The sequence below is a fragment of the Pongo pygmaeus genome, chromosome 3 (genome assembly GCF_028885625.2).
Source record: "Pongo pygmaeus isolate AG05252 chromosome 3, NHGRI_mPonPyg2-v2.0_pri, whole genome shotgun sequence".
NCBI lineage: Eukaryota > Metazoa > Chordata > Mammalia > Primates > Hominidae > Pongo > Pongo pygmaeus.
Window position 1 is genome coordinate 89,116,283 of NC_072376.2, and position 27,302 is coordinate 89,143,584.

The 27,302-nt window shown below is 43.4% G+C and overlaps 2 protein-coding genes across 2 annotated transcripts; one reads left to right on the forward strand and one right to left on the reverse strand.

The window, feature by feature from the left end:
- Window positions 1–5,751: 5,751 nt before the first annotated feature.
- On the forward strand, window positions 5,752–6,438 carry LOC129034557 (large ribosomal subunit protein uL24-like). Its single transcript, XM_063663775.1, has one exon. It carries the CDS (start codon window positions 5,980–5,982, stop codon window positions 6,277–6,279), a length of 300 nt encoding a protein of 99 aa, XP_063519845.1. The 5' UTR covers window positions 5,752–5,979; the 3' UTR covers window positions 6,280–6,438.
- Window positions 6,439–8,992: 2,554 nt separating this feature from the next.
- On the reverse strand, window positions 8,993–13,045 carry SOWAHB (sosondowah ankyrin repeat domain family member B). Its single transcript, XM_054486162.2, has one exon. It carries the CDS (start codon window positions 12,687–12,689, stop codon window positions 10,308–10,310), a length of 2,382 nt encoding a protein of 793 aa, XP_054342137.1. The 5' UTR covers window positions 12,690–13,045; the 3' UTR covers window positions 8,993–10,307.
- Between the last annotated feature and the right edge of the window lie 14,257 nt (window positions 13,046–27,302).

Below are 27,302 nucleotides of genomic sequence, written 5' to 3' on the forward strand. Positions count from 1 at the left end.
AGGTTCTTGCCCACAGCTCTCCCTCTCCCTCTGCCTACTGACCCCCACCGGTGCTTCCTTGTGTGGCCCTGCACGTTGTGTGCCTGTCCTCTTGGGAACTGTGGGCAACAAATTATCTTTTCAGTAGTACAATACTTGTTTCCTGACCTGTTGGCCTTATTATACCTCAAATTTTATGTCAACCCACAATATTTAGACCAGCATGAACGACAAGACACTTTGGACACTTAAGAGTGAACAAATGAAGAATATACGAACGTGCACCTTTTCCCAATGTTCTTAACAAGTTTTGTATGTTAAAGTATAAGAGTTTCTTTCAAGTGATGGGGAAGGCTAGTGGCTGTTGAGTGGGATCCACTGAAGGCAAAGACTTCACTGTGATGATGGAGACCTGCATCGGGTTTCCTGTAGGTCAGGATTCAGTACCAGGCCATGGTATCATCAAATTTTTGTTCTAACAAGGACTGGATGTGGTCTGCCTCATATCCCACAGACACCATGAGTTCTGTCTTTCAGGAGTCCTGGTGATCAGAGAGTAGCTCCCAGTATGGCCTTCGTGTCTCCTCCTGACCAGTGTTGATCCATAGGTGTTCCATGATGTAGTCTAGTATAGGTCTCTCCCTGTGGTCAGAAATAGGTTTATGAAGCTCTCTGGAAATGAAGAGCGAAGAGTGGGATCTTATACAATTGTTCACACAGTATCAGCTTCCTCAGCGCCACAAAGTCTGCCCGATAAATGGCAGGCCCTGGTTACTGTGGTGTAAAGAATGACTTTCCAGCTCCACATGTCCACTGGGGCCCATCATATGTTTGGCCATGGAAGAGTTCAGGACCGCATAAGAGGGACTCCCACCGAAGGTGCCCAGCTTCTGGCCTACAGTGAACCCGGTATCAAATCCAAAGTCTGTTATTTTTATGTTGTGATGGACCACAAGGAAATTCTTGGGCTTCAGGTCCCTATGGATATCCCCCTTCTGTTGGTGGTACTAGAGGGCTGATATTATCTGCTGGAATTTGCTTCAGGCCTCTTCCGCCTTCATGCAACCCAACTCTAGGATGTAGTCGACCAGCTCTGCTCTGCTGGCATACTCCATGGCTAAGAACAAAGTGTCTGTGGTGTCGAAAGAGCTTGATGACCTTGGGGTGACCCCATGGAATAGACTCTAGAGGGAGGAGGAGTTCTGCTGCCCAGTGAGAAGGTACTTGGTGAACTTCATTCACCCTGGTGAAGCTGTTCTGGCTGATGATCTCGAGGAGCCTATAATGATCAGTCAGGGTCTCCTCATCAGCAGAGATGGTCGTAAGTCCCTGCCACATGGTAACCTTCTAGCTACAAATCCTAACTAGTAATGCTAACCAAGAATGCTACCTATAAAAACTGTGCTAACTGTGAAAACGAAAGAGCATAGCTGGAGTTGCTCTGCAGACTTTTGTGTGTGACCTATGGGTCACTCCAGTGCCAGTGACTATGTGCCCAGCCAACTTCACCTGGTCTGTAGCTGGGTGCTGGATAATGGCACCAGGAACCACCTCTGCTGACCTCTTGGCTCTGTTTACTTCCCTCTGTGTTGGTGTCATTCTTAGGTGGGCTTTCCCTTCAAGGTGACAAGATGGCACCAACCACTCCAGCAACCTAACAGAAATAGAGCTTCTCTTCCTCCAGGATTCCAACCCAGCGGTCTGACCTTTGGCACCCTATTGGTTACTTGCCCAGACCTCAGCCAATCACTATGGCTGAAGAGAATGGGCTCTGCTGATTGGCCAGGTCGAGGTCATGTGGCCTCTATCTCCAAGGGAACTTGGGAGCTGCTCACCTGCTTCCAGTGGGAGAGGGTGTGACACCTAAGAGAGCAGGTTCAGGGACGAACCTCAGTCCTGTTCATTTCCTGGATATGCCTGCTCATGTCCTCCCACTCCACTGTCTTCTGTGTACACGAGAACCCATGGCAGCACTTTTTCCCCTCTCCTGCCACCTCCTTCACAGGCCCCATTTCAGGCATAACACAAAGGAACAGGGCTTCCTGCTTGAAGGTAGGATTTGGGGTTCACTCCCAGCTTCAAGGCCTGCTGCTGTGTCCTGTTGTAATCAGCCAGTCAGTGATCACCTACCATGTGCCAAACCCTTCTAGGTGCTGATCCAGGAATCAACAGGACTGATGACATTGCTGTCCTCAAGGAGCTGACACTGCAGCGTGAGTGGACAAATTCAGAGGACAAATTCCGATCAGCGTTCCCTCTTCCAGCACACATTCACTGAAGTCCTACTGCATGCTCCAGACATGGAAGCACGGCAGGGAGTGAGGCAGACAGGGGTCTCCATTCTTATGGGATGATAGTCTAGCAGGGGAGACAGAGAAAACAAAAGTAAAACATAAACAAAGCTAATTAACCTGAGCCCAGGTCGTCAATCTGTTGAATTCAGCAAATTGTATTCCAGTGATTCAATATGGAAACAGAGGCCCTAGCTAAGTGGTGGCTCATTCTTGGAGACGCAGCTCAGATGTCACCTTCTTTATGAGGCCCTGCTGGATCCTTACCACTCCCCCAGGCCGTTTTGCCTTACTTGGGACCCCTCAGTGCTGTGATCACACTTTGAAATCCTCTCTAGCCTGTGAGTTGTGTGAGGACGCTGAGGTAGATGCAGAAAGGGGCTCAGAATGTGATGATGAGTAAAGTCTGAATAAATGAAAGTATCAATCCCCACCCCACTCCACCCCCCAAAAAAAAGTAGAAAATAGGAGTCAAGCTTGGTAGCTAGAGATCAGGAAGTGTTATTTTCACATCATGAAGGAAGAATAGTCAGATCAATACTTTTTAATCCAACTCAGTGACTTCATCGTGACCAAATTTAGCAGAAATTTGATAAAGTTTGCTACATGGTTCCATTTAGATTTTTCCAATTCATGAGTGATAGTAGCATTACACACACACACACACACACACACACACACCTCACCTCCCCATAAGCCTGATTCCTTCAGAGCTCTGTCTGAGTTTCAGTTCCGGGCAACATCAGAGCTTCTAATTTGACTGGTATTAGTTTATGTGACTTCAACTGGACATAATTCTGTGTAATGACTTAATAGCTAATGATTGTTACACACAAGAGATAGTTAAATAGTCTTTTTCATTTGAAATGAGAAACCCAGATATCTTTCTTGTGTAGAAGCATAATGAAAATTATTTAGCTTTATCAATAAGTTTTTATCAGCACCTTTTTAATCAACTAGATTTCTTGCTTTCTGCATAGATGGAAATTTAAGTGAACTGTATACTTTTAATGGTGTTAAAAATAATAATACCAAATGTTTACTGAGGATCTACTATGTGCCAGGCATTTTCTGTGAACTTTGGACAGGTATAAATTCATTTTATCCTCTCAGAAAATCCATTTTCTATTGCTATTATTTCCATCTTACAAATGACAAAACTAAGAAGTTTAAGGTCTTGTCCAAATCAGGACAGGAGCCAGGCAACCTAGCTTCATTGCCATGAGCTTAAGTACTTACATTATCCAACCTTTCATTAAACATTTTAAATTTGTTTTGATGTTGACAAACCCAAGTGCACACAGCAGCACTGCTATGCAAAACAGCTTGTGCAGAGATTGAATTTACACTCTGGATTCACTGCCACCATGAACTAGATGGTCATGACAGGAATGAAGTAATTTAGTTACAAAACCAGGCCAGACATGATGGCTCACCCCTGTAATCCAACACTTTAGGAGGTCGAGGCAGGCGGATCTCTTGAGGCCAGCAGTTCGAAACCAGTCTGGTGAACATGGCAAAACCCCATCTCTACTAAAAATACAAAAATTAGGCTGGGCACTATGGCTCATGCCTGTAATCCCAGCACTTTGAGAGGCCGAGGTGGGCGGATCACCTGAGGTCAGGAGTTTGAGATCAGCCTGGCCAACATGGTGAAACCCCGTATCTGCTAAAAATACTAAAATTAGGGCTGGGTGTGGTGGCTCACGCCTGTAATCCTAGCACTTTGGGAGGTTGAGGTGGGTGGATCACCAGAGGTCAGGAGTTGGAGACCAGCCTGGCCAACATGGTGAAACCCTGTCTCTACTAAAAATACAAAAAAATTAGCTGGGCCTGTAATCCCAGCTATTCGGAAGGCTGAGGCAGGAGAATCATTTGAACCTGGGAGGCGGAGGTTGCAGTGAGCCTGGGCAACAAAAGCAAAACTCCATCTCAAAAAACAAAAAACAAAAACAAACAAACAAACCTAAAATTAGTTGGATGTGGTGGCACACGCCTGTAATCCCAGCTAATCCAGAGACTGAGACAGGGGAATAGCTTGAACCTGGGTGGTGGAGGTTGCAGTGAGCCAAGATTGCACTCCAGCCTGGGCGACAGAGCAAGACTCTGTCTCCAAAAAAAAAAAAAACATAGCCAGGTGTGGTGGCTCACGCCTGTAATCCCAGTTATTAAGGGGGCTGAGGCACAAGAATTGCTTGAACCCGGAAGGTGGAGGTTGCAGTGAGTTGAGATCATGCCACTGCACTCCAGCCTGGGCAACAGAGCGAGACTTTGCCAAAAAAAAAAAAAAAAAAAAATTGACAAAACCAGGGTATTTTGAGGGTGAGAGGAAATGGAGAAACCCTTTTACATCTTACCTAATACTTAATTCTTATCAACTAAATCAGCCCCACCAACAAAGTTTTTTTTCCTCACTGTATACATCCAATCCAATGGATAACACCTTATCCAGTTTATTGAGTCAACATTCCTGATATTCCCAATATGAAACTAAGCTATTACAATAGTTTCACTGATCTCTGCTTCTAGTTTATCTCCTTTATTGCAGCAAGAAGAATCTTTATTTCACCCCAGCTTATATGTCACTCTCCTGCATTAAACCTTCAATGGCTTCCTATTGCCTGGATCAGTGGCTCTCAGATTTATACAGGAACTTAATGTGGTGATAGTTGCATAAGTGTGATTATACTAAAAATCATTGAACTGTACGTTTAAAATTGTAAAGTTATTTTTTAAAATGTATAGGGGGAGCTGGGCATGAAGGCTCATATCTGTAATTCCAGCACTTTGGGAGGCTGAGGCTGGAGGATTGCTTAAGCTCAGGAGTTCATGACCAGCCTGGGCAACACAGTGAGACCTCATCTCTACAAAAAAATAAAACAAATTAGCTGGGTGTGGTGGTGTGCGCCTATAGTTCCAGCTACTCCAGAAGCTGAGGTGGGAGGATGGCTTGAGTCCGGGAGGTCAAGACTGCAGTAAGCTGAGATTGCATCACTGCACTCCAGCCTGGGTGACAGCGGGAGACCCTGTCTCAACAACAACAAAAAAGATGTACGGGGTGCCAGGTGTGGTGGCTCACACATGTAATCGCAGTGCTTTGGGAGGCTGAGACCAGGAGTTTGAGACCCAGCCTGGGCAACATAGCCTGAGTAACAGAGAGACCTTGTCCCCCACCCAAAAAAAAAAAAAAAAAGCTGAGTTTGATGGTGTATACCTATAGTCCCAGCTACTAAAGAGGCTAAGGTGGGAGGATCTCTTGAGCCCAGGAGTTTGAAGTTACAGTGAGCTATGATGGCAACACTGCAGTCTAGCCTGGGTGACCAAGTGAGACCCTGCCTCAAAAAAAACCCAAAAATATATAGAGGAATCAAGGCATCTGGAATTCATAGCATGCTATGTGTAACAGACTGAAATGTTGAACTATAAGCAATTTTACTATCATAAAATAAGACTACAGTATATATACTTAATATTTGCAGTATATTTATTACATTAGAATTCACTACTTTATGACTACAACAAAAAGTGTCGAGCATTTTTTGCATCCATCACTGAAGCGAGAGTGGCCAAAGTGAAATTCAATGCTTTTGTGACTTCCGACCGAAGCAAGAACTGCAGAAGGCATTCCAATGCACTTTCACACATTTTCAAGAAGATTATGTCTTCCCCTCTTTCCAAAGAGCTAAGACAGGAGTATGATGTTTGATCCATGACAATCCGGAAGGATGATGAAGTTCAGACTGTGCAAGGACATTATAAAGGTCAGCAAATTGGCAACGTACTCAAAGTTTACAGGAAGAAAGATGTCATCTACATTGAATGGGTGCAACAGCAAAAGGCTAATGGTACATTTGTCCATGTAGGCATTCACCCCAGCGAAGTGGTTATCACTAGGCTAAAAGTGGACAAAGACCATAAAAAGATCCATGAACAGAAAGCCAAATATTGCGAAGTAGGAAAGAAAAAGGGCAAATACAAGAAAGAAACAATTGAGAAGATACAGGAATAAATGAATATATATACAAACTTTCATACAACTGCTAAAATGAAAAAAGAGTGTTGAGCTAAGTTTATCAACAATTTCTAATGTTTGGTTTTAAAATGAAATTGCTGTTTGTTAAATTACTTTGTTGCTTACCATTATGTGCTCGCAAATAAGCATTAACAACACTGAAGACCTAAGAAAAATATGAAAGAGGAACTTTAAGCACATTTAATCTAATACTTTGATATATTTTTTGTCTTCAAATTAAGACTTCAGGAAAACAGTTGGATTTGGAATAACGCTAAGTTTTTCTGGGAGGAGTTTTCACAATCCTTGGCTTCCTAGAAAATGCCTGTATTTCCCGAGGCCCAAAAGACCCTTCTTTCAACCTAGTCCTAAATGACCTTTCCAGCTTCATCTCTTTCTGCACTGCCTCACTTCTGCCACACTATGTGGCTCAATATCCCCAAACCACTCTGTGGTTTTGGTCAAGTCCCTTCCCTCTCCTGGGATATTCTTCCAGAACTCTTTTCTGCACTTCACCCTTCAAAGCTCATCTAACTTCCTTTTTCCCTCCTGACTTCCCCAATCCAGAAAATTATAATCAGAGCAGGAAATAGGTATATTCTACTAAATGTATTTCCAGCATAACCAAAGAGACTGGCACATGAAAAATGCTTCACAAACGTCACCTTCTCTGAATTCTCAGAGTCTTGACACACACACATATCTGTGCACTTACCTCACTGTGCTAGAAGCAATTTTCAGTGACCCAACCCTCACATCTCCTTCCCCAGTAGACTATGAGCTCTTGAAGGCAGGAATTATGTCTTTATCACATAGCAGATACTCCATAAATATCTGGAAATCTAGAGGAATTGAAAACATATTCACTAATCTCCAGATGCTCAAAATCTTCAGGAATATTGAGACATACAATTTACTTGAATACTATGTGGCAAAAATTGTAAATGAGGTATGTATACAGTATTATAAGAATTCTGATGAAGGAGCTATACAGCTTCCAGCTTGGAGGTGTTTGTCCCGGAGTCTTCATATAGGCTGTGACATTTGAGCTATCCTTTGAGGAATAAGATTACCAGGAAAATAGCAAAAAGGGTTTTCTAAGTAAAAGAAATTCAGCACAAGACAGAAACTGAGAGGTTAGGGCCACCAGCATCCCAATGGGTCTGATGTAGCTGAAGTTTGGGGTTCATGGCAGGGAGTGGCTGGCAGAAAGCTGGGAAAGTATGCTAGTCCTGGCAGCCCTCCTGGCCTGGACTTTACAACATGAGTAAGAGGGTGTCAGGATCAGATCTTTGTTTTAATCAGCTCTCTACACCCTCTTCTCCCCTGACTCCTCCCCAACATAGCATATTGACCATGTAAAAGAGTTGATCAGATGCAGGTATGAGGGACATGATGAATCATCATAAGAATCAACTTGAGACAGGATTGTGCTCTAACCAGTGAACAATCAGCCAACACTAGTGCTATGTAAATCACACACTGAAGCAGAAGTCAAGAATGTGGTAGAACTAACACAGCTGGTTTCTTGGGAAAGTTAGTATCATTCAATTAAAAGATTCCTGGCCTCTATGAAGCCCTCCCTGATTTTCCCAGGCCGAAAGGATCTCTCTCTGTTTCTCTTTCTCTCTCTCTCTCTCTGTGTCTTTCTCTTTTTCTCCCTTTCCCTCTCCCTCTCTTTCTCTCTCCTGAAACAAGTGCTCTCTCCAGAGCGTGTATTTTGTACTTAGGACAATTTTGAAAATTTTTTCTTGCATTGCTGTTGTTTGTCCTCATTTCTGGTACCATCTTTCTTTTCTCTTTGCCTCATTTTACAAGCTTATTTTCTGATATAATGCAGCTTTAAAAGACATCATGGGAGCAAGATAAGGTACAGGTCAGACACAGTGGCTCACGCCTGTAATCCCAGCACTTTGGGAATACTGAAACATACAACTTATCACTTTAGGTCAGGAGTTCGAGACCAGCCTGGCCAACATGGTGAAACCCCGTCTCTACTAAAAATACAAAAATTAGCCAGGAGTGGTGGTGGTTGCCTATAATCCCAGCTACATGGGAGGCTGAGGCAGAAGAATTGCTTGAACCTGGGAGGCAAAGGTTGCAGTGAGCCAGGATCACACCACTGCATTCCAGTCTGGGCAACTTCCAGCCTCAACTTTTTTTGAGACTCTGTCTCAAAAAAAAAAGGGGTATAAAGCAATCAATAATAAATATTGTCAGATTTTAAATTTCAAGACAGGAGGGGTCATCTCCTACTCACCTTTATAAATCCCACAGCACTACATAAAACACATCTGTTGAATAAATTGATATAGTAATAACAATATGATAAAGTAAAAACATTCATTGGATTTTTTAGAAAGTTGACATTTTTTCCATGAAATATCACTAGCTTACTAGTAGTTTACACTTTTTACTAGTTTACTAGAGTATTTGCATAGATGTCTATTGTATTCTTTTAATTTTTTATCTCTTCAAACTATGTCCCATCTGTGGCTGCCATTTTTCTTGCTTTGATTTGACAAAGTTTCATCTCTTATATAGGTCTTTTGGGAAAAAAGCTCTTAGATTTATTTATTATGCTTATTTTTATAGTAGAAGAGATATATTTATTTCAGCAAAATTATAAAGTAAAAAATCAAAGAAACAATAATATTTGGCACTCGCTGAGACACAATTTTGTAAAGAAGAAAACAGTAATCAGCATAAGTATAATAAATTATAAGGATCTATTGATCTTTTAATGGGGGCAAATAACCAGAAGAAACACAAAAAGACTTAAAATACAGCATCATTGTCACATCTCATGAAAACATTCCCATAAAAAATTAACAATTTCCACTTGAACATGTATTTCAGCCCTCTTTGAACTTATTCTGAAATCTTGATGCTCTACTGACATTTATAGACTAGCCTTTCTCTCACTCCATGAACTCACAAGTTATCGGTCCCTTGAAAAGCAATTAAAAAGGAGCACTTCATGTTAGATATAGAGTACTTAAAGGCTAATATTTAATCTTAATTGGCAACAAGTTTAGTGCAAATAAAATTATATTTAGCAGCTTAGATAGTCCTGGTAAGGATGCATTCTCTTAACCCTTACTGTTTCCCCAGAGTGAAATCATTTCTCTCTTTTTATGAGTACAAACGTTGGCCATTCAAACCTACTGAAAACTAGTAATGATAATTCTGTTTGTTACACAGGGAATTTCCATGAAAGATGGTTTCAGTCACTATGCAAATGAGCCACATGGTTTTTACATTTGGAAAGTTCCCTTCGGGTTGATACAAAAAAGCAGGGCCTGAATGACAGTCATTCCTCTTGGGAATGGAGTCCAAGTCATAACTGGATCTTACCCAACTGCTTCTCTGATCAGTGAGAAGACTCAAAGGAGGCATTAATCATTTTACCCATTAACCACCATGCATGGAATTCAAAAGAAGACTTGAGAACAGGGCTGAGGAATCTCTCAAATCGAACTCTGCTCTCCAGTAATAATTTTATTTCACTGATTTAAATGCCAAAAAAAGAAAAATAAAGCCATCTGACTTCAAACCTGGTGCTTCCCACTGTCAGCCAAGATTTATTCTTCAAATGAACAGAAGCCAGAGAGCTACTAGCCAGAGAGGATTTTGCATGTGCTTCATCAATTCCTCGAATTGCTTCTCTTTTTGTTAGACATCTGTTCCCTCTCTAGCCAAGGCCTGGGACTCCTGCTTCAGGAAACAATATGGCTTACTGTGCCCAGCTCCACGGTGGCAAGGGAAGAGGAAGAATGCCTCCTAGATATCAAGCACCTGGCCCTGCCTCTTGTCTAGGTTTCTCCAGTCAAGGACTTCAGCTTTCAAAAAGCTTGGATGACCCTCTTGAGGTCCAGGATGTAGTGACATAAGATCCAGGGAGGTCAACACCATCTCACTCGACCATCCTCTTTACCAACTCTCAGCAGCTTTTCTATTCCCTCTGAATTCTCTCACTGAGCAGGGTGAGGGAGTGCTGCCTGTGTGTTGGACAGAGAACCACCTCAGTCACTATACTCTTCTCTTTCCCTTGGACTGTGGAATTTCTCATACTGGTTGGCCAATTTCCACTTGTTGTGCTGACTTTTGAGTAGTGCAGCGAAGGAAGTTTTTCGGGTGACACTTCTAGATATTTCCTTGCTCTTGGCCTTTCTGGTGGGGGAAGAACTTCCAACTAAGGGATAGACAGGGAAAATGGGCTTGCCCCGAGGGGCTCCCAACAGCTGCCATATTTCCCCAGAGGTATTACTGGTTAGATACTGCCATGGCTTCTTCCCACTGCTGTCCCTGACATTTACCCGAGAAGCCAACCTTTGCACTAGCAATTTGATGACCCCCTGGTGGCCGTGAATGGCTGCAAGGTGCAGCGGGGTATATCCACAACTGGACCTCACGTTTACATCAAGGACAATCCCTGCCTTCTTCGCTCCAGACACCAAGTCCTGAAGGGCCCTGAGGTCACCATGTTTGGCTATCCAGTGCAAGGCAGTGTACCCAGTCAAAAAGTCTTTGTGCAAGGCCAGTTGAGGGTCCTCCCAGAACAAAGTCCACACCTGAATCCAGGAGCCACTGGCAAGCTTCACAATCCACTCATGCTCCCTGGCATCTAGTGGAACCAGGGATGATTTGTGCTCAGAAGTTCTGTGGGGGGCCAAGGCTGCAGGCCCCTCCCCACTGGGGACCCACAAGCTGTGTCGCCAACCCCGCTCGGCCACAACAGCCTTAACCTCTGCAAGTTTTAGTGATAAACCTGCATCAACCCTTGGGCTGGGTGCTGTTCCTGCCTTGGAGGGCTTCCTGGATCGAGGTGGGCGCCGACTTCTTTTCAGCAAGCCCTCATCAAGGTACTCCTCATCAGAGGAGGACAATTTGGCTCTCCCTGCCAGAGAGCTCCTCCTGAGGGACCTCCTTAACTTAGGAACTGGCCAAGGCAAAGGCTTCAGGGGGTGGCCTGCAAGGCCATTAGCCCCTGCAGGGACCTGCTGCGAGATGTGACCATCCCCTCTGTTTCTGAGGCCCTGAGGGCTCCGGCTGGGGCCGCCCTCCTTCCGAGATACAGAAAGGCACCCAGCTAGATTCCTGAGCTTCCCCCTATCTGGGGTTCCCAAGACAACTTGCAGCCCCTCTTCAGAAGCCCCCGGGGAGTCTTTGGGCCCACTGCTGCTCTCCTCACTACCATCACTCTCCTGATCCACAAAGTCATCCAGATCTTGGAGGGACAGCTGACAACGAATGCTGCGAAAGACAGTCAATGAAGGGTTCCCCGCCCAGGATTCCCAGGACTCATCCGGAACAACAGGAAAGAGAGAGTGCGAGCAAAGACGGGGGTCTGGCGGCTCTGAATTAGGCTCCGTGGAGCCGGGTTCCAACGGCAGCTGGAGGAAGTTGTCTGGCAGCACCGACCAGGCGCGGATAGGGCCCTGATGACGGGCCTCGGGCACCTGCCGGTGCCTGGCCACCCACTCTCGAGTGCGCTGCTGCTGCTGCTGCAGGGTCGAATAATGCAGGGAGCTGGGGGTCAGCAGCTCCGGCCGGTCTCCGCGGGGAGCCGGGCCGGGCAGGAGAGCAGGCGGGGAAGCCCTGCTCGTCGCAGCCTCGACGGTGGCGGGAGGCGAGTGAGCCATTGCAGGCACAGGCGCCGGCTCAGCCAGGGCGCCTTCTTCCCGCTCCCTGGAAGCCCCGCGGTCATCCTGGGCAGGCAGAACCCGTGCCGGCTTCTCCTCGGCAGTGGCGGAGTGCGGGCGTGCGCCGAGCTCTCCTGGCAGCACAGCCAGGTTGTTCTGGAGGCATTCCCAGCAGCAGCGGCCCTGCGTCTTCGCTGCCGCGCACCTCGCTCTAGCCTGGGCCCCTGCAGCTGCAGCTGCGGGCACCGGCGCCCTCTGTCCGGGACTGCCCTTCGATCCGCCGCCCTTCCCGGGCGCCCCACGGGAGCCGCTGGCCGGGAGTCCATTGCAAGCTGCGTCGGCGGCTCTGGCTGCTGCACCTGCTGGCTCCTCCTCCGGCTCCTTCTCGCGCCGCCGCCGCCTGGGCTGCTGCTGGGGCGGCTCCCCCCGGCGCGCGCCTCGCGGGGAGCAGGGCGCAGCTCCCTCTGCACTGGGGGCAGCCGCGGGCGGCTCGCGGGGTCGCTGCAGCCCCTCCTCCCCCAAAAGGTCCCTGTACCTCCTCTTGAGCACTACGTACTTGGTGCCGTCGGGGTCCTGGCGCACTGCGGCGACGGAGTTGACGAAGCCCTTGAAGAGCTCGCGGCGGTGCTGGTGCTGGCTGGGGGACGCGTCGGGGTCTCGGAGAAAGCTCTTGAAGTGGCTCAGCAAGGCAGCGTTGGTCACGCGGCCCCCAGCCTGGCACAGAAAGTCCAGTAGTGCCTCCTGGCTCAGCTCTCGGGCCATCGCTGCCCTGTCCTCCGCCCCCGAGGTGTCTGCGTCTCGCCCTCCCGGGGCTCTCCCCTGCCAGAGGAAACCCTGGCCGGGCGAGTGTCACCTGCGCCCGGGGCGGCACTAGCCGCCCCCATCAGCCGCGGAGGCCAGCGCTGCCCGCAGCCCGTGAGCGCGCCAGGAGGGCCGTGGGTCCCCTGCGGGTGGCCCCAAGGCTGAGTCCCCGCGGCAGTCTGGGTGAGAGAGGGTGGCTCCGAGGCCGCCTCTGCGCGACTCTAGCCTCTCGCAACGAGTCCTCACAGCGAAAGTTCCCGGGATAGGGCCGAGTCGGTTTCACCTGCGCCCTGGCGGCACCTCCTCCCTGGCTCTGGGGGAAGGGCCAGGCCCGCCTCCTCGTGTCCCTCCGCCCCCTGAGGTCTCCCCCACCCCCCGCCACCCATCCCAGAAGAGTCAGGCCGGAGAGCCAACCGGTAGGTGAGGTTGGCGGCGAACCGAGCCGGCAGCGAACTGCTCTGCGGCCGGGGAAGTGGAAGGCAGGTAGGCGACCGGCCGTTCCTCTAAGTCTCCGACACGCAGGAAACAAAAGCAATAGAAGGTCCGTTCCTGTCCTCCGGTGCTTTGATGAGTTCAGGCTGAAGCCGATGGGGGAGGAGGAGAAGCTGCAAGTTAACAGGCAATCTGAGTTATCTTTCTTTATTAACGCTGTAAGGGAGTACTTCAGATTTCTCCAGGCTGTATTGAGGTCCGCAAAACTCACTTTGCATCCAAACTAAATTTTTCTTAATATAGAAATACTTTCTGGGCCGCTTCTCCGGCGCCCCCTCCAAGGGGTCCAAATACATCCAAGTCTATACCGAAAAGAGAAATCACTCTGAAAATTACTACTGGGCAATATTGGTTTGGGCCTTTTTCCTTCATACTTGTCTCACATTAAGATGCTGGGAAAAAAAAAAATCACTTTGATAGCTTCTTGCCCCCGGTGGCTAAAATGAACTAGGAATTACGTCTCGCCAGTTAAGGTATTTGATGTGTAGCATTAGTTTGCTTTTATTTACTCTAAAATTTATGAACAGCAGAGATTTGTACAGTGTTTTGTATTGGCTTGGTGAAGTCCTTCCTTTCAGAATGTAAGGTTCAAAATGCAGACTAGAGCTGTCTTCAACAGCACCTTTTCCCCCTAACAGCTGGGATCCCTCTTCCTTTTTCTCTCTCCACATGTTGACCCTTTTGTCTTTGATGTGAGATCCTGGACCCTCACTATTCCTTATCAGTCCTGTTGATATGCCTAAAATAGTTTTCACTGTCGTCATCTCTTTACCTGTTTCAGTTCCAAGCCTTCTCTCATTCTTTTCTTTAACTTGGCCTTCCCATTTCTTTCTGTTACAGGACATACTTGTTTACCTTCAGCCTCTTCTGACAGGAAATATGTCTGTTCTCAGATCCTCTCATGTCCACTGTATTTCCCATTCAAAAACCTCGATTTTCTCCTTCCCTGTAATTTGCCTCTCTTTTTTCATGGACTCTTCTCATCTTTTCACTTTTCCTTTTGCTCTTCTATTTCTGATTATTCATAGTTCCTATACTTCTAGCCAAGAGAGAGTATTGAAAGTATGTGTGTTGGCCCTACAATTGTTGACAAAGACATGTTTTAGCATGGACCAATCTTAGTGACTGCCCTATAGACCACATTAACTGAGCTTGATTTTAAATCCCCAAAAATACCCTAGTACTTTTCCAGGAATGAATCTTTGGTTTTACATTATCTAGGTCAGAAAAAAAGAACTGGAAACATTTTTGTCTATTTTTGGCATTTTCTGGGATCCAAACCCAATACTGGGTTGAGAGAGGGATAGTGGTTTTCACTGATGTCTCTACATAACATCAAGCCTTTAGGATAGTTTTTAAAATTAAGATTTTGTATTAAATTTCAGCTTTCTTTTGAATTTATTCGCTGGTATAGAGTCTTGTTGGGACTGAGTAAGGTGAGTCCATACCTAAGGCAGGAGGAAGACCAAATGAAAGACTCAAGTGGGCATTTTAGAATGGCAAGTGGAAAGAATCCCTCTTTGCTACTTTTTAAAACATCTGGTTACAAAATAAGGGGCTAACTGCAAAAGAGAGCCATAATATGGACGGAGGTTTTGACTCAAAGGAAATAAAAAGACTAGAGTGAAAGAAAGTGGAGGGCCAGGTGAGGGGAGATTATAAAGCATCTGGTTGTTGAAATCAGATTACTTTTAGTTGAGGGTAGAATTAATAGGATTGGAGCCAACAAGAAGAAAAAAATATCTGATTGCTTTAGATTTCTGGATTCCCAGGTACTTTGGTGTCCAGACCTTCTCCTCTCTCTCTCTCTTGTCCCAGGATAAACAGATGGTTAATTAGAAAGCTCTTTATATTATCTCAAGGAGCATTTTCCTGCCTCCCACATATAGAGTTCATTATTTCCAAAAATATTTATGAAGCTCCTACATTACCCCGACACTGTTGGAAATGGGTATAAAGAAGAAAGTGTACTTGAGAACTCACTATTTCTCTCAATTTAGTAAGGAGCAACAAGAGAAATGGCATGAACCTGAGTGCTAAGTGATTTAACAGAGACATGCACCACACACTGGTGAACTTGAGGGGAGGTACATAAAGGAAGAACTCAGGCTCAGCTTGGGGGATCAGGACAATTTTCCAGTAAGCTAACTTTGGGGCTGGGCGCAGTGGCTCACAGCTGTAATCCCAGCACTTTGGGAGGCTGAGGCGGGCAGATCACGAGGTCAGGAGATCGAGAACATTCTGGCTAACATGGTGAAACCCCATCTCTACTAAAAATACAAAAAAATTAGCCAGGCGTGGTGGCGGGCGCCTGTAGTCCCAGCTACTCGGGAGGCTGAGGCAGGAGAATGGTGTGAACCCAGGAGGCGGAGCTTGCAGTGAGCCGAGATCACGCCACTGCACTCCAGCCTGGGTGACAGAGCGAGACTCTGTCTCAAAAAAAAAAAAAAGCAAAGAAAAGAGCTAACTCTGAGTAAAAAGGTGAGAATAGGCTTTAAGGCAGAAAAAACATTGGTGCAAAGGCAAAGATCTGGCTTAGCATCGCTATTTGGGGAATGAACTGCCAATAGATCTGCTTGGCCTGTTTGGCTTTAAGGAAGACGATGTGTGTGGATGTGCTGGAAAGGGAAAAAGTAGATGGGAATCAGAAGATGAAGGGCTTTGGGGGCAGGGGCGGCTCGGGAGAATTTTCCCAAGGGTAGCAACCTGACCAGATTTGTACTTTAGAAAGATCTCCTGGAAGTAAGTGTTGGTTTGGAATCATGACCAATATTAATAAATAAAAAGAGTACATTGTAGAACAATGTTGTATGTAACCAAACCTAAGAACCATTGATTGTATGACACATTGTGATTTTAGAGATGTTAAAATATGAAAAAGGGTTCCTCCTAAAATAGAATACCGCACAGAGAAATGTGGCATGTGTAATAAGATCCTATTTTTAGAAAAAAACTATGTGTATATGTATTTGGAGGTAAAATTTAATGACTGGATATGGGGTGACTTTAATTTTTTTAAATAGCCTTATAAATTATTTTACAATGAGAATATATTACTTTTTAGTTTGAAAAAGACACTATAGAAAAAAATCCCATAAATAAATATCAACAAAGAAAGAGACAATATCAAGTGTTCAGGCTGGAGGAGGAAGGTGAGGCTGCCCACAGGAAGAATAGTCCAGAAGTTACTGAGATGATCTAAGAAAGTGATGAAAAAGGTCTGAGCTCATCAGTGGCCAAGAAAGGGAGACGAACAGATGTATTGGAGAAGTGTTCAGTAGATACATGCAATAGGATTTGGAGCCAGAGTAGTCTGGGGATGAGAGACCAGGTTGGCTTACTCCCATGTGTCTAGCTTGAGTGCCTGGATATAGTGCCACCTGACCAACCACTGTGTGTTTTTCTCCATTAGGGAACAGCATACCCTGGGGGGTTAGAAACAGGGAAGGCAGGCACTGAACTGTTCCAGGTTGAGGGTTGGCAGGTCGGGGCATACAAATTAAGCTTGTGGAAGAGTGTAGTGGTATGAATGGATAGTGAAGGAAGTCAGCTCAGGGGGTTAGTGGGTGACTTACCCATGGACAATTGTTACCATCCGCTTCAGTAGAAAATATAAAAGCAGTCATTGTTGGAAATGGGAAAGATGATCAATTCAGTTTGGACATATTAAGTTTGAGGTGCCTATGGGCCATAAAGATAGAAATATCTAGGAGGCAGTTGGTAATATAGGTTCGAGGCTCAAGGATGTGTGGCATTAGCATCTATAAATAATGGTCATTTAAACCACAGGCAATAACAAAATTGTTTAGAAAGAGATATATAGGCAGTGGGAAGAAATTAGGGTAGAGGGTGAATCCACATTTACCAAAGAGAGAGGAAAAGAAACCTGTCAGGGAGACTTAGAAGGAGCAGCTGGAGGGGAAGAGGAGCACCAAGGAAGGAGGAGGAACAGCTTTCTATGCCAAGATGCCAAGTTAGATAAGATGTGAAATATGACCATAGCCTGTTAGGTCACTGGGGCCCAATCTGGAGCAGTTTCACAACAGTGGTAGGGACAGGAACCAGGTCATAGAGTGAGTGGGGTAGAGAGTGGGATGAAAAAAGCCTTGAGCATGAAAGGAAGGAGAAAAGAGACTTCTAGACAAGGAGAATATCAGATCATGTAATGTAAGATTTGTTTTGTATAGTTGTTAGAAGAGATATGAGCATGTCTGTATGCTGAGGGAAAAGAGCCAGGAGAGGATAAGTTGAGACCTAGAGGAGAGAGTAAATAATTGATGAAACAGGGCTTGGGGTGGGGTTGGAGTCCAGAGTTCAGGTAGAGGGATTCCCTGGGATAGGAGAGAGGAGAGCCATTTTTCCCATTAAGGATTGAGAGAGGAAAAATGGCTATTGTATTCATTAGCATAGGCTAACCTGCTATAAAAATAAACCTTAACTCGTAATGACTCAAAAATAAAGTTTATTTCTCACTTACATCATTTTTAGGGCAGTTTTTAAAGACAGGCAGGCAGCTACTTCCCATGCGGTTATTTAAGGAACAAAGCTGATGGCAGCTCTGCTTTGGTTTTAACACATGGTTTTCATATCATCAAACAGCTTGCCAGAAGGGGAAAGATCACGGTGATGTGCACGTGAAACAGTTTTACAGACCAGGCATGGAAGTGGTAGACAATACTAATGCTCAAATTCCAGTGGCAAAAAATTTCATCACATGATACACCTAACTGCAAAGGAGGTTGAGAAATGTAGCAGAGCTGTGTGTCCAGGAGGAAGGGAGGAATAGATTCTGGTTAACAGCAGTTCATCTTGGCCATAGCTGTAGATATACATTCACTTTATTTGCACATGGGAAACAGAAAGCTGAAAGGTTTTATGCATGAAGATCTCCATTTTCCTCATGGTATAGAAAAGGATGCCATTCACTGAGTATGAATATGTACGAGAGAGAAAGAAGCATGAATAAAGTTCATGTATCAGTTAGGGCAATTGGGAGAAGCATATAGGATTGCCATTTGGCCAAAGGAACCAACTTATTTTGAAAGTTTATGGTGTCACCAGATCAAACCACTGTGTTATTTTCTCCATGAGGGCACGTACCCTGGGTGTTTAGAAACAGGAAAGGCAGGTGCTAGACTGTTCCAGGGTTGAGGGTTGGCAGGTGGGGGCATGAAAATTAAGATTTTGGAAGAAGGAAGTGGTATGGATGAATAGTGAATGAAGTCAGCTCAGAAGGGGCCTAAGAGATAGGGAGAAAAGGTTTGAAGAAGTCTTGGTGGGGTTGAAAAGCAGGCACAAGGGGAGTAAGTGAATATGAGAGCTAGAGGGTTAGGACATTGTGAGCAGAACATCAATTATTCCCAGGTCTTGAGGCTTGAGGTTTCCAAAGTGGAATAGTTTGGGAGTGATGACAAGGTTCAGAGTGTGACCACATGAATGAAGCATAGTGGAGGGGAGAGGCATATTGAAGATGACAATACCATAGAATGGTGAGACCAGGTGTTGAATGAGTCTTATACAGGGATACAGAGTTATCTAGGATGGAGAGGACAACAAAAATTGTCTAAGTCCTTAGTACTGTGGCATGAGGAACATTGATGGCATTCTGCCAGGAGTATTTGCTCTGCTTCTCATCCACACATAGTGATGAGGAGCAAATAGTGTAATAATGTAGTGATTTACACATGTGGGTCATGTTCCAGACCACACTTCTTTATCAGATTATCAGAACAAGTATGGGAAGTGTGTAGAACAGAGATCATTACTGTTATGGATGAAATGTTTGTGATCCTCTAAATTCACATGTTGTACATCCTAACCCCCAATGTGATGGTATCAGGGGATGGGGCCTTTGGGAAGTAATTAGCTTATGAAGGTGGAGCCCTTATGAATAGGATTTGTACCCTTATAAAAAGAACCCACAGAGTTCCCCGACCCCTTTCTGCCATGTGAAGGCACAGTGACAAGACAGCTGTCTATGAGCCAAGAAGTGGGCCTTCCCTAGACATCAAATCTGCCAACATCTCGATCTTGTTCTTCTCAGCCTCCAGAACTATGAGGGATAAATGTTTGTTGTTTAAGCCACCAAATCTATGGTATTATGTTAAAGCAGCCTGAACAAACTAACTCAATTATCTTGCAGAAAGCAGCTCTCCTTGCTATTAATAAGTCTGTATTTCTTGTGGGATGTTCTGATGAGCTTATTCTTTGCCTTCCATCCAAACCTCTACTGTGGATGTGGAATGATATCACCACTCAGGAAGGTGGAACTGCCCAATATTAATCATCCAGGTCAGTGGGTAGATCCCCAGGTGATATAGTTTGGATGTTTGTCCCCTTGAAGTCTAATGTTGAAATTTGATCCCCAATGTTGGAGGTGGGGCCTCTGGGAGGTGTGTGTGTCATAGGGGTAGATTCCTAATGAATGGCTTGGTGCCTTTCTCATGGTAATGAGAAAGTTCTTGCTCTGTTGGTTCACACCAGAAATGATTGTTAAAAAGAGCCTGGCATCACCTTCCCTCTCTCTTGCTTCCTTTCTCACCATGTGACACACTGGCTCCCTTTGCCTTCTGCCATGAGTAAAGGCTCCTGAGGCCTCACCAGAAGCTGAGCAGATGCTGGCACCATGTGTCTTGTACAGCCTGCAGAACCATGAACCTAATAAACCTTTTTTCTTTATAAATTATCCAGTCTCAGGTATTCCTTTATAACAACGCAAAATGGACTAACACACCAGGTGAAACCGTAGCAAAGGTAGGATGTAGAAATGCAGGAGAGAAAACCAGGTGGCTTGCCAACCCTCTGTCCTCACTGTCCTTTGTTCAGGTTTGGATTTCCACAAGTCTAGACATTCTGACATAGCAAGGGAAATGCATTTTCATGCTGAACTACAAGCTGAAGTTGGGGATTCTAATTTATGTGCCAGACAATCTAATTATATGGTGTTTCCTGCATTTACTTCCCTTCTCTTATTTGAACCTTAATTTATTTATTCATCAAATATTAATTGAGGGCCCACCAGGTATATGCACTTTTCTGAGGCTGGGAACACAGTGGTAAACCAAACAGATAAAATCACTGCTCTCAGAAAGTTTACATTCTAGTAAGAAAGAAACAGACAATAGACAGAAAATAAACAAGAAAATATCAGTAGCAATAAGTGCTCAGATGCAAAAGCCAGCTGATATGATAGAGGCTGACTAGAGAGCTATTCTAGCAAGGATGGGCAGGGAAGGCCTTTATTAGAACATAACAATAAGCAGAGACCACAACGATGAGAAGAATGCAGCCAAGTGAAGACGGGGAGGAGGGAGCAGGATGGAATGAGCCTTCCAGACAGAGGGAACTGCTGAGGTTACATCAGAAATGGGCATGGTTTCACCTCTGATTCTTGTGATAAAGATAGATAAAGATAGATAGATAGATAGATAGATAGGTAGATAGATAGATAGATAGATAGATAGATAGATAGATAGATAGATAGAAAAAGAAAGGATCTTGGTGTGTTTGAGGAACAGAAAGCAATCCAGCCTCAAATCTGGAGCATGATGAGCAAGGGGAGTGTGGGGTGAGGTCAGACAGTAAGCAGGATCTGGGTCTTGCAGGGCCTAACGGGGTTAGAGTTTCAATCTAAGTGTGATGGGAAGCCATTAGAAGTTTATAACCAAGAGAGTGACACATAATTTATGTAGTAAACAGACCATCTGGCTGCTGTGTGGAGAGTAGATTGTAGGGGATATTAAAGTAGGAACAGAAAATCCAGCTGAGAAACTACCACAGAAGGGGAGGTAAGAGATGGCAGTGGCTTGGAATATTAAGGCATCAGATGTGGAGAAAGATTGAGATTCGCAAAATGTTCCAGAGGTAGAACTAAGAGAGTTTGCTGATGGATTGATTTCTTATGCTGTTCTTACATTGCTATAAAGAAATACCTGAAACTGGATAATTTATAAGAAAAAGAAGTTTAATTGGCTCACAGTTCTGTAGGCTTTACAGGAAGCATGGTGCTGGCATCTGCTTGGCTTCTAGGGAGGCCCCAGGAAGCTTCCTATCATGGTGGAAGGCTAAAGGGGAGCAGGCACCTCACGTGGTGAAAGCAGGAACAAGACAGAGGGAGGGTGAGGGGGGTCCACACAACCTTTAAATGACCAGATCTCGTGAGAACTTACTCACTATCATGAAGACAGCACCAAGCCATGAGAGATCCATCCCATGATCCAATCACCTCCCACCGGCCCCCACCTCCAGCACTGGGGATTGCAATTCAACCTGAGATTTGGGCGGGGACAGATATCCAAATTATATCAATTGGATATAAGTTTACCAAGATTGAGAATATTGCAGGAATAACTGGTTTGGGAGCAGGAAGTCAAGCATCCCATTTTGGAAATGTTATATTTGAATGACCATTAGATATCTAAGTAATAATCTAGAGCAAGCAATTGGACATATAAGTCTGGAGCTCAGGAGTAGGTCAGAGCTAGAGGTATAAATTTGAATCTTTGGCCTTGAGGTGGTATTTTAAAGCTATGGGATTAGATGAATGTATCTATGGAGGAAATCTAGAAAGAGAAGAAAAAATTCCTATGTCCAGCTCCAACATGAGGGGTCCATCTTTAGTAGTATCTTGCATAAATATTATAAGCTGTCTCAACCATACTATGGCAATGAGAGAAACTGTAAAATCCATGCTTTGTCCCCTTAAAGCCAGTTTGCTGATTGTGGCTCCAGCAGACATTAGTGTGAGTAACCTTATAACCCAAGAATAAGGTTAATTTTAAGGTCTGGAGTAAAAGACTTTCCTCCCTCTTGTGGAAAGTCTTCCTCTGTTGCCAACTTTAGAACATATGGGTTTAAATTTTTTAAAGGCATCAGCAGGTTTTCTATATGTATCCTGATTTTACATGTGGGAAAACCAAGTTTCAAAGTTTAATGGTGTCTTAGCCCATTCAGGCTGCTATAACAAAATACCATAAACTGGGTGGCTTTTAAACAATATGAATTCCTTTCTCACATTTCTGGAGACTGGGAAGTCCAAGATCAAGGTTGCAGCAGATTTGGTGTCTGCTGATGACCTACCCTCTGGCTCATAAATAGTACCTTCTGTGAGTCTTCAGTTTGTGGAAGGGAAAACTCTGGTCTCTTCAGCCCCTTATAAGGGCCCTAATCCCACTCATGAGGACTCCACTCTCATGACCCAATTACCTCAAAAAGGCACAAATTCCTAATACCATTACATTGGGATATTCGAATCAAGTTGACTTCAAATCTATTTCCATTCTTCTTTCAGCATTCTGTACTAATTCTTGTGTTCTTCCTGAGTAACTCTATTTGCTCAGATTCAATCGCTGCTTACATTCTTATGATTCCCAAATATATATGTATACTTCACCTAGAAAAAGCACAGACTTTCAAGCAATTTGTCTCATCTCGGCTCTGTTCCTATCTCCTTAAATTTGGCCAATTTCAAACCTCTCTGGGCCTCAGTCTGTTCATTTGTACAATGGGGGAATTAGATTAGTTGATTCTGAAGTCCTTTCCAGTGCTCACATTCTGATTTTAAATTTGCTGCCTCTTCTAATAATGTTAATAGTAATAATGACATTTATTGCATATGCAGTGCCAGACATTGAGCCAAGTGCTTTACAGGTGTTAATATACTTAGTACTCCTAATAGCATCCTATGAGATAGGAGCTATTATTATTTTTATTTTATAGTTGAGGAGACCAAGATCCAGATAATGTAATTTCCCGCTATTTTGTAATGAATAAGTAAGTGGCAGAGGCAGGATTCAAACCCAGAGGGTTTTAGTCTGGAGTCAGCATCACTTAGTTCCAGCTCTGTACTTGTTTCACTTCAAAGACCCGGAACCCTCTTCTGCCTTCTCACCTTAGCCTGACTTGACTTCTGCCCCTCATGCGCAGGTCCTGACTTCTTGTGTTACCTCTTTCCTGTCTATCTTTATCCTCTTTCTCCCCTATCTCTCCTGGCTATTCTTTCCTTCCTACACAAAAGAAAAGAAAAGCAAAACCAAAAAAGAGTGCCTCCCTCAGTCACTGCCTTAGCCCAGCCTCATTCTGTGCAGATGTCCAGATGTCACCTCCTCCCGGGGATCTTTGCTGAACTCCTTGGCTAGGTCAGCTTTCCATCTCCACGTACCTCCAGGCATTTCCACTGGGAGAAAGTTAGGTTTGAGATGCCCATTAGGCATTAAATAGAGATGACCAGTGGCTGAACTGTGTTGCCCTCTCATCCAGAACAGGGGCTCATGATGGTGGGACTGCGTTTGGTTCACCACTAGCAAAGACTGTTGTGAAGAGGACTTGGAATAACAAAATGTATTTGTTTCCTGGAGCTGCTGTAATGCAGTATCACAAACTGTGTTCCTTAAAATAATGGGAATTTATTTTCTCACAGTTCTAGAGTCCAGACATTGGAAATGGAAGTGTTGGCAGGGCTGTTCTCCCTCTGGAGGCCCCAGGAGAGATCCTTTTCCTCTTCCAGCTTCTGATAGCTGTCTTCATTCCTCAGCTTCCTTGGCTGGTGGCCACATCACTCCAATCTCTTGCTCCATCTTCATGTGGCCTTCTTCTCTTCTCCTAGATTAAAGATAAACTAAAAATAAGATCCTTAATTTAATTATATCTGCAAACCTTTACCTTTTCACAAATAAGATAGCATTCACAGTTCTAGTGATTTAGACATGGACACATCTTTTGGGGTCCATCATTTCAACTCACTATACAAGAAAACTGAAAGAAGTTCAGGGATGTCCTTCTCCAACCCCTCCCCTTCTCCCTTGAGTCTGGCTAAATTAAATTTCCTTCAAGATTCAGCTCAGCTGTCACGAAATCAAGGGAGTCATCCTTGACCCATACCCCCAGTCTCAGCACATGTTCCTCCTATAATAATAATAGCTGTTGCATATTCAACACTGTTTTAAGGGCTTTATGTGTATGAACTCATTAATTCTTGCTACAAACCTATGGGTAACCTCATTACTATCCTTATTTTACTGAATCCTAATAATCTGTTGTGTTGTCTCTGTCCCCTACTAGACCTCCTCCAGGGCAGAAACCAACCATTTATTTATCTCTGTGCCCCTAGCACTCACCGCGGTACATCCAGGCTCTCTAGAAAGGTGGATGGGTTGAATAAATGACTGAATAAGAGATAGTTTGGTAATAGACTGGGGACAGTTTTGAGTATCAAATTAAGACATTTAGATTTCATCTCTGAGATCACAGGAGGCCAACAGAGTTTTAAAGCCAAGAAGTGATAGAAGGGACCCCTCTTTCAAATATATCCTCTCCTTGGGCGAAATCACATCAAATATTGTTTTAATTACATATAGTTCTACCTGGGCCTTTCTCCCATGCTTTAGCCTCATATTTCTTGCTTCTTACTGGGTCTTTCTTGGCCCTAAATCAGCATGTCCAGACTAGCCCTCATTATCTTTCCATTCTACCAAAGTCATTCTTCCTATATTACAGAGCTCACAGGTGTTCAACTAGACCATGTGAATTTATCCCAAGCACTCACCTCACCTGCCCTGCCAACTCTATCTTCTGAACTTTATCTCAGATCCATTCCCTTGGCCACTGCCGCATTTTGGGCTCTTGCGTCTTTCACCTGGACTATTGCCGTAGCCTCCTTATCAAACTTGCTGCTTTAGTCTTCTCCAACTCCAGTCCATCCTCTATCGTACTGCTCATCTTATAACCCTAAAAGCCAGATCAGATAATATTACTCTCTTGTTAAAACAACAAGCAAACAAACCTCAAAACAACTTTGCAATGGTTATTCATTGCTTACAGGACGAAGATCTTCAAGATGTAGCTATGTCTTAATTCATCTGGGCTGCTATAACAAAATATGATAAACTGGGCAGCTTCAAAGCAATGGAAATTTAATTCTCACAGCTCTGGAGACTGGAAAGTCCAAGATTAAAATGCCAGCAGATTCAGTGACTGGTGAGGGCCCATTTTCTGGTTCATAGATTGTGTCTTCTAGCTATGTCTTTACATGATAGAGGGGGCAAGGCAGTTCTCTGGGTTCTCTGAGTGCATAAATTCCATTCATGAGGGCTCTGCCCCATGACCTCCTAATTCTATCCCATTGGTGATTAGGTTACAGAATGTGAATTTTGGGGGAATACAAACATTCAAACCATAGCAAGCTACAACCTAGTTTTTCTCCCTATTCATGAATCATTTGCCTCCTTGGTGAAGATTAATTTGGTTAAAAGTAGATAATATAATCTGTAAATCCACTTAACAAGCATACAAATAGCAATAAAATTACAATATATACTGAAATCATTTCTTACAAAGAAACCATAGATTAAAGATAATGCTGAACTCCAAGCCCAAGCAAACAATACTGCAAGCCCAAGGGATTAGCACATACACCTAGTATGTGCCTTCAGCAACGTTAAACTTAAAACAATAACTGCCTAGCCATATCTGAAAATAATTGATCTGCAAACTTTAAATTATGGAAAATGACATTTATAATAGAAATTTACATGATCCCTCTTTAATGATAAGCTCCTCCTTAAGCATATACAGTCATGTGTTCCTTAACAGGGTTATGTTCTCAGAAATGTGTCAGGAGATTTTGTTTTTTTGCAAACATCATAGAGTATATTTACACAAACCTAGATGGTATAGCTTACTACACACCTAGGATATGTGGTATAGCTTATTGCTCCTAGGCTGCAAGCCTTTATATCATGTTACTACACTGAATAGTAAGACATAAAATAGTAACACAACAGTAAGTATATGTGTGATAGAAATTTTTCTGCTCCATTATAAGTTTATGGGACCACCATCATATATGCAGTCTGTTGCTGACTGTATCATCGTTATGCAGCAATGACTGCTGATATACATATAGACAAATTTCATTTATGTTTCCTATACACATAGCCCAAAAATAATTTTATATAATATTTTAATAATTTTGTGCATGCAACAGATTTGACTGTGACTTGCCCAAGTTTAATATATATTAACACATATATACATATAGGTTAATATATTTTAAATGTATGCATACATTTAATTATATATTAAATTAAATGTATGTACTATATTAAATTAAATGCATGTACTATATATTCATATTTTATATATTTACAGCCATATGATATTCATGTTCAATATTATATTCAATATAATGAACATATATATAAAAAAAGTGAAACAGCCCATCAATCTCTCTCTCTCTCTCTATATATATATATATATCTTACTTAATTTTAAGTAAGAAGATGAGACTTTTTTAAGACTAAATAATGCCAGGTTGGGATATTTTAAATATATACATACATTTAATTATATATTAAATTAAATGTATATATTAAATTAAATGTATGTACTAAATTAAATTAAATGTATGTACTATATACTCATATTTTGTATATTTATAGCCACATAATATTCATGTTCAATATTATATTTAATATAATGAATATATATATTAAAAAAGTGAAACAGCCCATCAATCTCTCTTTCTCTCTCTCTTTCTATATATATCTTATTTAATTTTAAGTAAGGAGATGAGACTTTTTTAAGACTAAATAATGCCAGGTTGGGAGAGACGTAGCTACAGGTTACTGGGAGAGAACCAGACCTTCCACCCATTAGAAGTTGAGCATTCCTTATCCAAAAATCTGAAATCTAAAATCCTCCAAAATCCAAAGCTTTTAAGCACAGACCTCATACCACAAGTGGAAAATTCCATATCTGACCTCATGTGACAAGTTGCAGTCAAAACTTTGTTGCATGCACAAAATTAGTTAAAATATTATATAAAATTACCTTCAGGCTATGTGTTTCAGAAACATAAATGAAATTTATGTTTAGACTTGGGTCCCATCCTCAAGATATTGCATTATGTATATGCATATATTTCAATATTCAAAAAAAATTTCAAAATCCGAAACACTTCTGATCCAAGTGTTTTATATAGGGATACTCAACTTACAGCAGTCATTCACCATTCCTCCCTACCCCCTGCCACCAGTAATCTACTTTCCTTTATTATGGATTTTCCTATTCTGCACATTATGTATA

Excerpts from the sequence above, each read along its gene's own strand:
- LOC129034557 (XM_063663775.1), top strand. The coding sequence starts at position 5,980 with ATGACAATCCGGAAGGATGATGAAGTTCAGACTGTGCAAGGACATTAT.
- SOWAHB (XM_054486162.2), bottom strand. The coding sequence starts at position 12,689 with ATGGCCCGAGAGCTGAGCCAGGAGGCACTACTGGACTTTCTGTGCCAG.